This window comes from Elephas maximus, chromosome 18 (assembly GCF_024166365.1).
Source record: "Elephas maximus indicus isolate mEleMax1 chromosome 18, mEleMax1 primary haplotype, whole genome shotgun sequence".
Classification (NCBI taxonomy): domain Eukaryota; kingdom Metazoa; phylum Chordata; class Mammalia; order Proboscidea; family Elephantidae; genus Elephas; species Elephas maximus.
Window position 1 is genome coordinate 71,054,332 of NC_064836.1, and position 17,312 is coordinate 71,071,643.

A 17,312-nucleotide genomic window follows, 5' to 3' on the forward strand; every position below is an offset into this window, starting at 1 on the left:
AAGAAGGGAGTCAGACTTTGCAAAGCACGTAAAGAGGATGAGAACTGAGAAGATGACTGATGACTTCTGGGAGCAGTTGATAGAGTGATGGAGGTTTTGGAGTGAACTGGAGAGAGTAACTGGAGATGAGTGGAGACTGCTGTTTTCAGGGAGTTGAAATGGAAAGATGACTTTTCTGAGGGGAGTGGGTTACATCTAGGACCTTTTGAATAAGGAAATGTGGAAATATTTGGGGAAAGGAGACTAATAACCACAGGCTATCTCGTTTTTCATATTTTCGAACCCTAGTAAAGGTTTTAGTGAAGATTTTTGACTCTGTTTTATCCCTTGGCTCTGTGTAATACTGCTAGCAGACTCAGAGATTTGAACAGTATCCCGTGCAGTAGAAATACCTTATTTATGATGTTTACATAACAAGCTTTGGGCTTTTATTTATTTCCCAGCAATGCAGTTTTTGTGTTTTTACAAAGCAATGCAATAATATACTTTATATTTTAGACTCTGACTATACTTTAAAACACAGAATTTTTTTGGTATTTTTTCTGTAGTTTCTGTGTACTCTGTGTGTAGGTTCAGGGTGATTACATATATTCTAGGTCCTAAACTTTCCTTTTGAACTATTTCAATCTTTCATTTTTTAAAAAATAATTCCAAAATGATTAGATTTTAAGAAATTTGAAAATAAGTGAAGTTAATTGCTAGTCTGAGAGGCTTCATAAGCTTTACAAAATTTTTTCAAATCCAGAAAGCATTGTACTGTATCAAGTGTGTTAGAAATCTGTCTCAGCTGGAGAAACCCCAAGAGTATGGCCCCCGGACACCCTTTCAGCTCAGTAATGAGGCCACTCCTGAGGTTTACTCTTCAGCCAAAGATTGAACAGTCCTGTCGAATTGAGGGCACTGGTTTTTTTTTATGGAACAAAACAAGACTAACCAGCCTGGAGCAGGGACTGGAAGGTAGGAGGGAACAGGACAGCTGGTATTAAGGAACCCAGAGTTGAGAAGGGAGAGTGGTGACATGTCGTGGGGTTGTTAACCAGTGTCATAGAACAATGTGTGTACTGTTTGATGAGAAACTAGTTTGGTCTGTAAACCTTCATCTAAAGTGCAATAAAAAAAAAAAAAGTCATTAAAAAAAATCTGTCTCAGTATACTCGGGGACAGAGTGCTATTTAAAGTTGAATGGACTATGGAAAATCGTACAACAAGCTGGCTAGTAAGTTGCTGGGAATAGTTGCTAATTATTGCTTACTTCTGTGGCTACTTTGTTATTTCATATAAAAGCCTTTTTTTTTTTTTGAAAAAAATTATTGAGCACTTATATAAAGATTTTTTCTGTAAGTTGTTTTATTTTCCCAAAAAGTCTTCACTGAAGAGAGTCAAGGAACCAAGAAGGCAGGGTTTAGTTAGACTAACCAGTGTTGGGAATTTGCAGCTTTCCAAATGTGGCAGAAATACAAGGGAGTAAAGAAGTTGGAAGCCTCTGGCTGGCGCAGATGGTTAACACACTTGGTGACTCACCAGAAGATTGCAGGTTCACATCTACCCAGAAGTTCCTTAGAAGACAGACCTGGTGATATGCTTCGGAAAAATCAGCCATTGAGACGGAGGGCCTAAACTAAAGCCACATGAGAGTCCTTCTGACCAACCTGTGCCGTCATTCCCGCTTCACCGTGAACCCGTCCACAGGGAGCACGGGGAGGACATCACCTCCCCAAGAGTAATGTTCTTCCATACTCGGAAATAGAATCAAATATTTTTACATATCTTAACTTCCTTACAAGTGTATAATATACGTAAACCTTTATAAAAAAGACAACTTGTTGTCAGCTGTGGGTTGAACTTGTTTATCCTGTTCGTACCTTAAGTACTCAGTGTGAGAACTCAAATATATAAAGTAGCACGTATGCTGTATTGTTTTCTTCTTGCTAATTATGGAAAGTATACTTTCTTAAGTAGTAGTTAATAGTTTTAATCAAAGGGATGTTTGAGATGAAAATTCTTATCATTCTTGATTTCTTCCTGCAAGTTTACTATATTTGCTCATTTCAGAAAATACAGATACTAAAAAAAAGGCAAGAAATTAAAACTTCTCTATAAGCATACCGCTATAAGTGAACTTTTTTTTTAATACTCTTTCCATTGTGCGTGGGAAAGAATGGGTAGGGATAGGGTTTTTTGTTTGGTATGTACAATATTTTTTAAACCATTTTTCATTTAATATATGCCCTTAATATCATAAATACCTTTCTGTGTCATTAATTGTTCTTCAGCATGTTTAATGGTTACCGGGTATTCCATCTGCTGATTTAAATCACTTTCTTATTTTAGGGCAGTTACATGGTTTGTAGTTTTTCATAGTCTAAAGGATCACTGCCTTGAACATCCCTGTAGCTGAATCTTTTTACTATTCTCAGTTATTGCTGGGTGAAAGGATATAAATGTTTAAAAGGAATCTGTAAATATTATTTAAATATTGTTTAAATTATTCAAAAAATACATTCAAATGTAACTTATTATAAATATTCCCAAGCTTATTGACTGATGCTACGTGAGAGGTGGAAGTCTTCTTCCTCTCTGATTTCCCTGATGTAACCACCTTTAACGATTTTGGTTTTTATTCTGATGGATACTGCCATAACTCTAACTAATATTTGATGCCTCCATTACTTATTAATAGTAGAGAATTTTATTGATTATTGAATAACTCTTAAAGGAATTTCTTTTAAGGAGAAAGGGGAAAAGAGTTATATAAAGAAAGTTTAGGAAATACCCAAATAACCATACAATAGAGAAACGATCTGTCATGGATTAAATTGTATCCCCCAAAAATATCTGTCAAAGAGACTGGAGAAACCCTGAGAGTATGACCCCTGGATACCCTTTCAGCTCAGTAATGATGTCACTCCTGAGGGTCACCCTTCAGCCAAAGATTGGACAGGCCCTTAAAACAAAATGAGACTAAAGGGGCACACCAGCCCGGGGGCAAGGATTATAAGGCAGGAGAGGACAAGAAAGCTGGTACTATGGAACCCAAGGCTGAGAAGGGAGAGTGTTGACACGTCATGGGGTTGTTAATCAATGTTATAAAACAATATGTGTACTAACTGTTTAATGAGAAACTAGTTCTGTAAACATTCATCTAAAGTACAGTTAAAAAAAAAAATCTGTCAACTTGGTTAGGTCATGATTCCCAGTATTGTATGATTGCCTACCATTTTGTAATCTGATATGATTTCCATATGTGTTGTAAATCCTATCACTATGATATAATAAAATGGATTATTGGCAGTTATATTGATGAGATCTACAGGATTAGATAGTATCTTAAGCCAATTTCTTTTGAGATATAAAAGAGAGAAGCAAGCAGAGAGACGGGGGACCTCATACCACCAAGAAAGCAGTGCCAGGAGCAGAGTACATCCTTTGAACCCAGGGTCCCTGTGCTGAGAAGCTCCTAGTCTGGGGGAAGATTGATGAGAAGGCCAACAGAAAGACTTCCCCTGGAGCTGATACCCTGATTGTGGACTTTTAGCCTACTTTACTATGAAGAAATAAATTTTTCTTTGTTAAAGCTATCCACTTGTGGCATTTTTGTTATAGCAGCACTAGATAACTAAGACATGACCCAATCAGTTATTCAGCCCTTAAAAATCATATTTTGTTAAGACTATTAAATGATTCAGAAAAAGATACATGATTTTTAAAATAAATATATAAACACTAGTGAAACCTGAGGAGTCCTGGTGGTGCGATGGTTAAGTGCTTCCCTGCCAACTGAAAGGTCAGCAGTTCAAACCCCTCAGCGGCTCTGTGGGAGAAAAGACCTGGTGATCTGCTCTCATAAAGATTACAACCTGAGTGTCCTGTAGGATTGCTGTGAGTTGGAAATGACATGCAGCAACAACATTGAAACCTGCAGGGTAAAAATTATTCAGTGTCATCCCAGTTTTGTGTGTGTGTGTGTGTGTGTGTGTGTGTGTCTGAAAAGCAGTTCACAGGATGTTAATAGTCATTATCTCATGATAGTAAAATTGTGGTTGGTTTTTTTTTTTCTTTATATGTTGGCCAGATTCTCTAAAATGATCATGTTATGCTAAGAAAAAGTCATTTTAAAAACTCAGCTATTGTCAGCACAGTAATAAAAACAATAATGTTAGTAGTATTCATGGCTTCACTTTATTGAAGGATTATCATGTGCCAAGTATTGCATTGAGTGCTTTGTGTTCAGTAACTTAAATACCAGCTGATCCTATCAGGCAGGTACTGTGTTTCTGTATTGTCACTTGACTAAGTGGCTTGTAATGACTGTTGAGTGGGCCAGTTCTCAGATCTGCCTGACTTTAAATCCCCAATTCATAAACTTTTATGATATGTTGGCTTAGAGTTGATTTTAAAATTTTTGTGTACCTTCTTAGGAAGAATAAATAACTAATAATACATATTCAGGTATCACACACTGAACCAGCTGAACTACTGATATTTATGTTGAAAATTAAGAGGGTCGTAATAGCGAAAAAGTGGAAACAGCTCAAATGTCCATCAGCCGATGAATGAATAAATAAAATGCGGCATGTCCTTACAATGGAATATTATTTGGCAGTAAAAAGGAATGATGTACTGATACATACTGCAACATGAATCAAACTTGAAAACATTATGCTGAGTTAAAGAAGCCAGACACAAAGGCCATGTATTCCATTTATATGAAATTTCCAGAATAGGCAGTCTGTGGAGACAGAAAGTAGGCCAGTGTTTGCCAGTGGGCTGGGGGAAGGGGAAATGGAGTATGACTACTTATGGGCATGGGCTTTCTTTTTAGGGTGATGCAGATATTCTAAACTTGGATCATAGTGATAATTACACAACTCTGAATATACTAAAGCCATTGAAATGTACACTTTAAATGGGAGAATTTTATGATATGTGAATTACATCTCAGTAGAGATAATACACACACATACATGGATATGTATATAGACAAAAATATATGGAAAAATATTAGGAGACAAACTAAGTCTTGTTTTCACCTCCTGTTTGGGGATAGAGTACATACGATTAAGCATTTTTTTAAAATAAATTTTGAAATTATGAGGAAAATAATTTTTAAGAACATAGGGTTGGAAGAGGAGACCAAAATTTAGGAAAAAGTGTAATGTAAAGTCATTTTTTCCTGGTGGAAGATTTTCTGTAACTTCTTTAGTTTTAGGAACACAGCATATATGATTCAGTTGCTTTTAAAATCCTAATTTTTTATCTGATTCAAAGTATGGTTTATTCAGAAAAGATTTACAAAATTTCTAATTGCATTTATCATCCAAGAAGCATCTGGAAATGCATATTTATTTAATTAGACTATGCTTGAAATTTCCTGCATTTCCCACTTAAATATAACTTGCACTGTGAAAATTCTTCCATATGCTAGAAGCTAGTCACCATTTGGCTGAAGGAGAAAAAATCCAATGCAGTCACTAGCTTAAATATAAACATTAACTCCATATAAATTTAGTCACAATATTGTCCTAGCCGGAATCCTAAAGCAACTTATATTACAATGCGTAAATTAGGTGATTTTACTACACAGCATGTGGGGATGGTTATATTTCATTTAGGTTTAGAAAATGTCATTGATAGATGATTGACAATAATAATAATACACAAACATATGTATGGTTTCAGAGTCATATGGCCAGGAAGAGGTGAATTTCTGCTTCCTTCAGCTCTCAAAGCTTTGAATTTCCTCTGTCCTGAGCCTTCTGAGCAAATGAGATAATTACTTATTTTTAATACACACTAGAATGAATGGATGAGGCCCATGCTTTTCTTTTTAAGACCACGTCTGAATGTCTAGTGTATTTCTAACAACCTTTATCTTGTAAGGTCAGTAGGACGCTGCCAGTAATCAAAGAAGACTCTTAAAAAAAAACTACAACCCACCCACTCATCCCCCTCTAGACATGCCTTTTGCTTTTGTTTGTTAAAATTGTATTGCTTCTTCAAAAGTAGCAAGAAACTTGAGTAAGGGGAAGAAAAATTCTTTTTGAGAGCTAACACCGTAAAAACACCATAGAGTTCTCTAATTCCTTTCTCTGCTTGATCTTTCTGTGAATTATTTAACTTCGATTTTTCCAGCTTTTTAATAGTTTTAGTAGTAGCTGTGGGCCTGATAACTGAACTATTTGAACGCCTTGTTCAGAAGATAACATTTTTAATGATTTATGCTTGTCAGGAGCGCCTTTTACTACTTAAGGCGTAGTAGCCTTTTCCCGTTTCCAGAGGCGCACCTGCTCACGGTTGTGCTGCCGCAGACTGTGTTCGCGGTTCACTGGGGCGGCTGCATCAACAGAGACGTGCTCGTATGTTATTGTGCTTTAAAAAGTACTTTGAGGATTGGGCTTTATGCCCCAAATATTGGCTTTGTTGTCTGGGTTAGTAAGGATTTGGCAAAGTTACATTAAGGAGAAACCAAGCATTTTGCTCTGAAAAATGGAAAAATTCTAGTTCTTAATTTATTTGGTAAAAGAATTTTTTCTCTTAAATAGTGTTTTCAGTGCCTCATTTCATTCACACATTTAATCATAAAAAAGATATGGTATTTATTCACCAAACATTGAGTTAATTTTGTTGTTGTTGTTTCATGGTCACAAACAGCCCTTCAAATCCTAATATGCCGTCTTGCACGTTTTGGCCAGAACAGAGTGGAAGAGAGAAACCTGCTTTATCAACTATAGGCCTGAACTGTATCTCAGCAGTAGACTGGAAGTCTCTTTCGTCCTTTCCCTTTTGACGCTTTGGTGATCATATGGCAAACAAACAAAATGTTTCTTTTGTAGTTACTAGTTATCTTCTAATTCATGTGACTTTGTACTAACTTTCTTAAGAAACCTTTCGGGTTTGATTAATGCTTTTCTGTTTGATATGATCCAAGTGATTACATTTCCTTAAGAGGGCAACACTTCATGAAATTAATACATTTAAACTAATAGTCTTAGAATCCTGTAAGTAGGAGAACTTAATATTATCTTACTGAGAAAATTAGGAATGGGAATAACTTTCTTCAAAACCACAAAAATGTGACAAAATCCTGGTTTCCTGATTCCTAGTGGGATGCTCTGTCTTTCAAATTTTTTCAAAGAATTTTTTAAATTGTCTGAGTTACGGATTTTTTATTTGTATAGAATGTCTATTTTTAGTATACTAAAATTATAAGCAATGAATGAAACCTCAGCTTTTGGGGAGGGGGATTCGTGAACATGTTTTTATTTTTTGTGCTTTAGATGAAGGTTTACAGAGCAAATTAGTTTCTCATTGAACAGTTAATACACGTTGTTTTGTGACACCAGTTGTCAACCCCATGACATGTCAAAGCTCTCCCCTTTTCAACCTTGGGTTCTCCATTACCAGCTTTCCTGTCCCCTCCTGCCTTCTCCATCCTTGACTGTGGGCTGGTGTGTCCCTTTAGTCTTGTTTTGTTTTATGGGCCTGCCTGATCTTTGGCTGAAGGGTAAACCTCAGGAGTGATTTCAGTACTGAGTTAAAGGGGTATCTGAGGGCCATACTCTTTGGGTTTCTTCAGTCTCTCAGACCAGTGAGTCTGGTGTTTTTTTGTGAGTTAGAATTTGCTCTACATTTTCCTCCAGCTCTGTCCAGGACCTTCTGTTGTGATCCCTGTCAGAGCAGGCGGTGATGGTAGCTTGGCACCACCTAGTTGTGCTGGATGGCCTCAGTCTGGTAGAGGCTGTGGTAGTTGTGGTCCATTAGTCCTTTGGAAACCTCAGCTTTTTAGAATTCTTAAAGAAATTAGTTATTTTAAGTGGTTATTTTCCAGTTAAGCAACAATTCATACCTTGTGAAAGGTTTTTTTTTTTAAGTATTATTTTTTAGCCTTAAGTAATTCATTTCATATTTCCTTTACTTCTTAGACATAGTAATCAGCATAATTACTTGATGACTTACTTGATAATGTGGTATCATTTTGCTTTAATATATAACACATTGATGCCTTTAGAGCTTTTTTTGTTCCTCTAACAGTTATTGAATACTTTAAGCCAGGTATAGGCATTATAATCTACGTTAGTTTACTCTGAGTATGTTATATGCTAAATAGTCCCAGACTGCAGTACTTTGAATTCTTCGCTGAGTTTTATGGTTTCTCCTTCTTGCTACAATCTGGCTTCATGTTAAGAACACATATAAGATGTTTTCAGTAGTGCCTGGCACACAGTGTTATATATAAAGTATTGGTCATTACTCCTACCACAGATACTAATATTATTGTGACTTCACAGTGCTATAGCCTGCTTGTCTCTGTCTTCTCTTTTTAAAGTTCTCTAATCTTGGAAAACAGATAGCCAAGCTTGTTATAACTAAATCTAAAATAAGAAAAAATCGATTATATGAAACCCAAGATTCCCCTCCAAGAAAACAAAATGTTCCAATAATGTGTATGCCTGGCAATACATTCTGGCTGCTGGGACTTTTTTTTTTTAGGCACAACCTTTAACAGGGTATGTATATAAATGAATCTTGAATAAGAAAAAAATATAAATTTTATCTCAATGAACAGGACTTGTTTTTTAGGGAAAAAGACCTTGAAGAAGCTTTGGAAGCTGGAGGTTGTGATCTTGAAACTTTGAGAAATATAATTCAAGGGAGACCACTGCCTGCTGACCTGAGAGCCAAAGTTTGGAAGGTAACTAGAACCTAAAATGAATAAAATATAATGACTTAAGAATAATGCGAAAGAAAGTTTTATTTCAGGTGAACTTAGTTGCAGAAAGCTTTATTATCTTACAAGTATACCACATCTACAAAATTCGTAAAACAAAGCAATTTACAAAAATATGTGTTTTTGTAGTGTTTGGTATATTTGATAATAGTGGTCTAATTTTTGGAAAGTAACGTTTTCTTTCATGGCCATTAAAGATGGTTTTTATGAAGGTCGCGTAATAATATGGGAGAATACAACCAATGAGTAAAATAGGATATACACAGGAATGATCTCAGCTACATTAAAAAGAAAAAAAAGGGATGCCTTTGAGTGTTGGGATTATGGAAGATTCTCCCTTCTTTATTTTTTTCTTTTCAAACATTTTCCAGTGCATATGTGTTATTTCTTGAATTTTAAAATTAAGATTTCTTTTTATGATTGCAAAAGAAATATCTTTATGAAGACATGTATAAGCACAAAGGGTAAAATAAAAATGATCTGTCGTCTTCCACCTACACGTAAAACACAGAGTAACACCTCAGCATATATCCTTTTACTTTTTCCCCGATGCAAACATGTATTTAACAGATGTGGAATTATAACCAAATGACAGCATTTTCTGAACTTTCTGTTAAGAAATTTAAAACACACAAAAACAGAATGGCTTAATGAGCCCCATGTACCCACCACCCAGCTTTAACTGTTACCAACATTTTGGCCAATGTCCTTCCCCACCCCACTCACTGGGTGATTTTGAAGCACATCCCTGGTAGCATGTTCATCTGAATACTGTAGCATGAAGGTTTAAAAGAGAGAAGAAGAAGAAAAAAAAAAAACTCTTAAAATAACCATAATATATTAAACATTTATAAGAAATTAACAGTAATTCCTTAAAATCATCAAATGATTTCCTCAATTGTCTCATAGATGTAGTTTTACATAAGAAATTAACAGTAATTCCTTGCAATCATCAAATGATTTCCTTGATTGTCTCATAAATATATTTTTACGCATTATTTATTTAAATGAGAACCCTTGAAGGCCCACACCTTGCATTTAATTGATATATCACTTCACATTCTTTTAATCATGGTAATGTTTTTTATATGTTTAAAAAAATGTCAACATAGTGTGAATATTTTCCCAGTTCATTAAGTATTCTTCTGTATAAATTTTAATTGTACATGGTATATCCAAAACCCAGTGCTGTCGATATAGATGTACTTTATTGTTGTCAATACCACATATTGTTTTTATATTTTTTTAAAAAACAATAGGATCATGTCTGTTTGAGACACATTTACATATTTGAAATACAAATACATATTACTGGATCAGAAGTAGTAAAAATAATATAGAAATATTTTAAATAACTGTTGGTTCGTTGGTGTGACTGAGCTCAGCATGTGGTAGAGTATAGATATATTACTTTCTAGTCTTTGAGGTATGCATTTATTAAATTCAGGCATTTCCATTATTCCAGCATATTTTCCAAGAGTGAGAAGTAACATATGAAGGTAGTTGCTTTTTTAATCTCTCTTCCAGATTGCTCTCAATGTTGCAGGAAAAGGTGATAGTTTGGCATCATGGGATGGTATTTTAGACCTGCCAGAGCAGAACACTGTTCATAACAACTGCCAAGAACTTATTGGTAAGTTTAGTAATTATTTCAAACTCTGGGAAATTTTGAAAATATTAATTTTTGGATTGGGAAGTCACAATTATCTGGTTGTAATTTGCGATATGTTGAATTTGTAAAGGGCTTGTAAATAGTTTTAGGACTTTGCTCTTAAAAATTCTTAGGACATAACGTCTAATAGCTCTAAGAAAGAGAGCCCAGTTCTTTATTATTTCTTTTGCATAGTATGTTCAGTTCTTCACATACATCTACAGATTTGTGGTAGTGTTAAACTTGGTTTTTCTGTAATTAAAGAGCTATATGATTTTATACAAGCCCTGGTGGTATGGTGGTTAAGCATTCAGCTGCTGACCAAAAGGTTGGCAGTTCAGATCCACCAGCCATTCTTTGGGAACCCTACAGGGCAGTTCTACTCTGTTCTGTAGGGTTGCTATGAGTTGGAATACTGTCTTCCAAAGGGGTGGTGTTCCAGAAGTTTATCTGTAAATCATAGATCATGATTTGCTGTAGAAAAACTTGTAAGTCATAGGTGAAAAGTTTCTAGCAAGCTCACAAGGGCTGCATCTCTTCACAACATCAATTAAATTATTTATATTTCTCTTTTTAGTTCATCTACTGCCCAAATGGTAATTTTTTGTTTCTTTTTCCATCATACTTTAAATTATTAGATAAATAGGCTTTTTTGTATTAACCACAACAGAAAACATTATTCCCAGTGTGGGCAAAACCAAAAAAAAAAAAAAAACCAAACCCAGTGCTGTCGAGTCAATTCCGACTCATAGTGACCCTATAGGACAGAGTAGAACTGCCCCATGGAGTTTCCAGGGAGCGCCTGGCAGATTCGAACTGTCGACCCTTTGGTTAGTAGCCATAGCACTTAACTACTACACCACCAGGGTGTGGGCAAAGGAAGGGGAATTTGGTAAAGGAGAATGAATCTCTTTCCCTCCCCTTGCCGAAGCTGTGGTGGCAGCTGCCCATCATGGCGTAGACGATAATCTTGTTTAGAAAACACTTTTTGCTTTCCAGGAATATAGGTCATGCCTATCTTTGCCCACTTCTCTACTTCAGACTGGCCATTCTTACGTTTAATATGTAAAAAAAAATATATAGTTCAAGTATTGTTAAATGAAGTACTAGTAGTAAATACTGAATATGTAGGAATCTTCTGTCCCTTTCCCTTCTCTCTCTCAAGGGACTAAATAAGAAAAGGCAGACTTAAGTGAAACTAATTATTATTCTTAATTTTTTCTTTAAGCAACTGTCTTGCTTAAAATTAAAAACGAGAATATTCTAAAGAACTTTGAGGGTTTTTTCCTTGGTTTTTGGATCTGTGAACCAATGATTATTGAAATAAGTATAAGGAAACTGTGCTTTCACGTACCTTTCATTTCCCTTTGTCATGCTCTAAATGCATTCACATGATATTGTGTATTTGTAAACAAGTGTTATGCCCAATAACTAAACCTCTAAAAGGCCCTTGGTAACTTTATTTTGACACTTATTTTCTAGACCAGCTTTCAGTGCCAGAGGAGAAGTCAGCAGCATTACTTTTGGATATTGAATCTGTAATTACCTTTTATTGTAAATCGCGTAACATTAAATATAGCACGTCCCTTAGCTGGATACATCTACTCAAACCGTTGGTGCATCTTCAACTGCCGCGCAGCGATTTATACAACTGCTTTTATGCTATCATGAATAAGTACATTCCCAGGTAAAATATGATTTAGTTATTATAGTTTTTAAAGGAGAATAAAGTCCAGTTTGCTTTGACTACAGTTGGGTTTACTTTGGTGGTAAAGAATTCCAAATAAGGTTGTTTGGACCCTAATAGTTATTGGACCTTATTTTTGTGGTTATAAACATTTTTTAAAGGATTCTTTAGTTAGGAATTTATGCTTGTAGGATTTATATATGCATAATAACTCTTCATGTTTATTCAGTTGGTACCCTTATTTTAATTTCTTTACCTATAAAATAAAAACAACATCACAGTGTCTGAGTGAAGAATGAAATTTTTGTAATGCTACTTTATGCAGGGTGCTGGGGTTACAGTTTAGAACATACTCCTAGAATTGCAAGCATTGAACAAGTGACTCTAAGAGTCCTGAATGTTAGGAAGGTATGAGTTAGAATCGACTCGACAGCAACAGGTTTGGTTTTTTGGTTGGGAACATATAACGGGTCACCTAATCTACCCTGGAGGTCAGAGATGGCTTCCCTTGGTAGATCATGCTTAAGTTGAGACCAGACAGATGGTAGGTGCTTGTGGTGGTGGTGGGAAGGGGGGCAGTCATGAGACGGGAAAGAATTCTTGTAGCTCCCAGTGCTATGGATCAGATAATCAGAATTTTAGAGCTGTAAAAGGAACTTTAGGCATAATCTAGACCAGTGGCTTGGGTGCACATAGGAATCATTGGGAGAGCTTTTAAAAATTCTGATGCCTATTTCCACACCTAACTAATTAAATTAAAGTCTCTTGGGGATGGGGCCCAGGATTCGTTGTTTATTTAGAGCTTCCCAATTGATTCCAGAGTACAGCCAAGATGAAGACTGCATTCTGGACCTTGATAGTTACATGACTGTTTTTGACTACGTACTTTCTATGTGACAACACGCTATGCAAGGTGTAGGTGCTTTGTATATTTTCTCATTTAGATAGTTATGTTTGATGAGGTAGATTTACAACTAGGGAAACTGAGGCAAAAAAGAAAGACTATTAAATGGCTGATATGCTTCTGCTATGTGGCTGAGTCACGATTTGAACCTAAGTTGGGGTGAACACTTGTGCTTTACTAATGTGGTTCTCCACTCTGGTTGCTCATTAGAATCAACTGAAGGATTTTTAATAATATTCTTTCTTTTTCTTTTTTATAATAGCTTTGTTGAGATATAATTTACTTGTCATGGGATTTACCCTTTTGTTGTGTACAGTTCAGTGGTTTTTAGTGTATTTACCAACTTTAGAACATTGTATCATCACAAAAAGAAACCTCCTACCCAGTAGTGGCCACTCTCCATTTCTCCCCAACACTCCCAGCCCTAGGCAACCTCATCTACTCATCCGTCTCTATGGATTTGTCTATTCTGGACATTTCATGTAAATAGAATCATACAATAAGTGATCTTTTGTGACGGCCTTCTTTCACTTAGCATGTTTTCAAGGTTCATGCATGTTGCAGCATGTATCAGTGTTTCATTCCTTTTTATTGCTGAATAATATTCTGTGACCGTATTTTATTTATCCATTCTTCAGTTGATGGATATATGGATTGCTTTCACTTTTTGACTATTATAAACAATGCTGTTAAGAACATTTGTGTACAAGTTTTTGTGGGGATGTATATTTTCATTTCTCTTGGCTATATACTTGTGGCATTGCTGGGTCATATGGTAGTTGTTTAACCTTTTGAGGAATTGCCAGACTGTTCCACAGTGACTGCCCCATTTTACATTCCCACTAACAATGTATGAGGGTCCTAGTTTCTGCACGTCCTCATTCACCATTTATCTTTTTGATTGTAGCCATCCTCGAGGGTGTGAGGTGGTATCTCATTGTGGGTTTGATTTGCATTTCCCTGATGGCTAACGATGTGGAACATCTTTTTAGGTGTTTATTGGCAGTTTGTATGTCATCCTTGGAGAGATGTCTCTGCATCTAAAGAACTTTTAAAGCATACTGGTCCCTGAAGTTTCAGATATGAATAGATAGAACCTAGGTAGGCATAAGTAGTTTTAAAAGCCACTGAGGTGATTCTAGTGTGCACCAGGGATGAGAGCCTTTCTGCTGCCTGGAAGCCATACTGCTTCATGTAAGGAAAACCTGATCCAGAGATTCCAGAAGAAAAGGTGAAGGTCATGGCACAACCGAGACCAGAATCCATATTTAGAGTCATTCTGTTATACTGGGTCTCTCAACTGTCTATGTTTTAGCTCTTCTCATGACTTCCTTACTGCAACAGAGCCAGCAGTAGCGAGGGACATTGCATCCCTTTCTCCAGAGAATGTTGATAGTGGTGGCTGGGAGTATGGAGGGGGGCAGTTTACGGTGAGCTGTGTAACACACTGTCTTCTCTGGGTCCTCCAGTTACTACTGCCCTGAGTTCCACATGTAACACAGCACTCCAGCCACAATCAGCATCAATGCTCCCTGATAGAGAATGCAGCCCTACAACATGCTACTACAAGAACTCCATTGTGGCATATCTTCTCATGGCACAGATTCAGGCACAACGTGGGGAGGGCTCTGTCAAGCACAATACTCTCCAATAGAGAGTAACTTTGCAGTCCATAACTATTAAGTAAATAGATGCTGTTACAATAACCAACTCCCAGAGATGATCCCCTTTTTCCGAAAATAAACTAGATAACTGCACCTACCTACTACCCGTTTCTGTGTTCTGCCTTACCATTCTATTGCATTTGCATTTATACAACGGTGAAAGTATTCAGACTAAAGAGGAGGTATTCTTCCCAAAATAAAACCAGTTCTGTCCCTGGGCACCTGGGTTGCCAACCTGGGTCCTTTTCTACGAAACTCCTCTGCCATCTGCAATATCAAAAAGTGTCCTCTTGAGGGTTATCATACCAGACCCTGGTGGTGACCTCAGATCTCAGGTTCGTAGAATTTTTTTTTTATTCCCACCTGAATAGCATTTAAAAACATTCCTTATCAATACTCCCATGTTAAAACCTTGACGTGCACTTAATTTTTTACATGAAAACTTTTACCTTAGTTCATTTTTTTTACAGTTTGCTTTTTTAGAGTATGTACGCCTGCCAAAATATCACTTACTGAAATATCAGATTGTATATATGGTAGGGCGATATGGAATAATAATTTATGCCCAGTTTCTCTGTAAAAGTCTTAGCTCTGCCACTTCCTAACTATGTGACCTTGGCTGAGCTATTTGCCTTCAACTAAGCCTCAGTTTTTTCATTATAAAATGGAGATAAAAAATTGTATCTATTTCATAGGGTTCTTTATAAAGATAACTTTGTAAAGTGCTTATTAAGTGCCCAGCACATGGTATTCCCTCAATAGATACTTTCATTATGGTGACCTGTTGTAATTTTTTGCTGATTCATTAGACACGTTCTTGCTTCATTGCCTTGTGACTACTAGAATGTATCTCAGTACAAAAGCTGACTGATAAAGTTTACAACTAGAGGCAGATGAACTGGTGAGTCCTGCTGGTCCAAATGAAGATTGAGTTAGTTGTCACTTTGTCCACAGTTTAACACTGTACTTTTATCAACCAAACTGTCTGGAAATAACTTTGCTTATAATATTGATTTTTTTTTTTTAATGTAGTGATTAAAAAGTCAACTGTTATTTCCCTGTATCCAGTGAGATCATAGTACCAAAAATCTAATATCTTTTGAGAGATTCTTTTTTCATAAAGTCTCTCAGTTAAGATTTGAGGTGTTACAAATATGGACACGATAAAATGAATTCCTGTGAATATGATAGTACCTAACAACTCTTGTAGGCACAAAACATTTTCTAAGAGTGCTGCTTATGTGGGAGTGAAAAGATAAGCCTTCTGAGTTCAAGGTCAGGAACTGAGGGGTATGCAGCTGTGCTTCCCAAGGGGTGTGCCTAGTATGTGGACCAGGCCTGAACCTGCTGCAAGGGATTGTCCTCTTTGGTCTCAGGTGCTTGGGTACCTGGGTGTGTGAAAGGTACCATTCAGACCATGGCTGAGTGTGCCTTCCATGACCCAGGGAAGAGGAGCCTTCTTAAAGCCAAGCAGGCAGAGATACTCCCTAAGATATGATGGTGACTAGAAACTGCAGAGACTCTGTGTCCCAGAATGCATTCCTAGGCCTTTTGTAATTATTTCTACTTTTGAAAAAATAAAGTCTCTGCAGTGAAATGTGATCTTTGTTTAGAAAAAGAAAAAGGCATTGTGATAATAAAAATGGTAGAGTATATATTTGGTGTGTATTACTTTAAAGCACTGTTCACATGCCGCTTTCTCATTTTACTCCCGCAGTAACCCTTTGAAGTAAGACAGTTGTTCAGTAAGATGAGCGATTGCAAAGTTTGCCATCAGTGGTTGAGCACAGTGTTTGGCATCTCCTGGAATTTACTCTGACCACCTGGTACGAGGCCCCATAGGCAGGTTCTAAGGCTCCGGATCTGCTATTCTGAAATGTTCATCTGTGGCCATTTCACACTTGTACCTTTGTTGAAGTACATCCCTAATTGAGTACCTTAACTGTGGAGCTAACCTGAAGCCTTCCTAGGAGTTGCCTTGATTTGGCAGGGAAGGAGAAATCTAGAGTTTTAAGACTCTCTAGATTCCTCTTTGAGATTCCAAACTTAACACAGTGCCTGAGCGGTCCCGCAGTTTTCAGTGATTCGTGTAGTCCTCTCACTTGCATGCTGCCTCAGTTCACCTGGAGAGAATCCCCTAGAGGCAGTAGATCTGCTGTGTGCACGAACTTTCAAGTCAGGTGTATTACAGGTGTTAGCAGGAGTGCCCTGCCTGGTTCTATCAGGCAGGCTTGCTGAGAATGCTGTGGTGTTCAGATATTCAGGGGGTGGGGAGAGGAGGTGGGTATTGCCGGGGTTGGCTACTGAGGTGATAAATTTCTGACCTATTAATGCAAAAAAACCTTGCTTCTCTTGTCTTCTAGGGATTGTTCCCTGAAGGGGAGACCATTTCATCTCTTCCGTTTACTCATCCAGTACCATGAGCCTGAGCTTTGTTCTTTCCTTGATACAAAGAAAATTACTCCAGACTCCTATGCACTCAACTGGGTAATTAAATGAAAGTAGGAACATTTAATGAAAAATAGATTTCTATAACACTATAGTTAGGTGTCCCCCCCGCCCCAAAAAAGTACTAAATTATAAATCATTACTACTTAAACCAAGGGAGTGAAATTACTAACATTTCAAAATACCTTTTTTTGCTGTTCATTTAATGTTAGTTCAGATCAGGTTAATAT

General features: G+C 36.7%; 1 protein-coding gene across 2 annotated transcripts in view; it reads left to right on the forward strand.

The window, feature by feature from the left end:
• The window catches only part of TBC1D23 (TBC1 domain family member 23), a 60,944-nt gene that overhangs the window by 12,231 nt on the left and 31,401 nt on the right, over positions 1-17,312 (forward strand). For both annotated transcript variants that reach the window (XM_049857855.1, XM_049857856.1), the window contains exons 2-5: positions 8,581-8,692; positions 10,256-10,361; positions 11,862-12,066; positions 16,998-17,121. In XM_049857855.1, the coding sequence (XP_049713812.1) occupies positions 8,581-8,692; positions 10,256-10,361; positions 11,862-12,066; positions 16,998-17,121 (547 nt within the window). The remainder of the gene's footprint in view (positions 1-8,580; positions 8,693-10,255; positions 10,362-11,861; positions 12,067-16,997; positions 17,122-17,312) is intronic.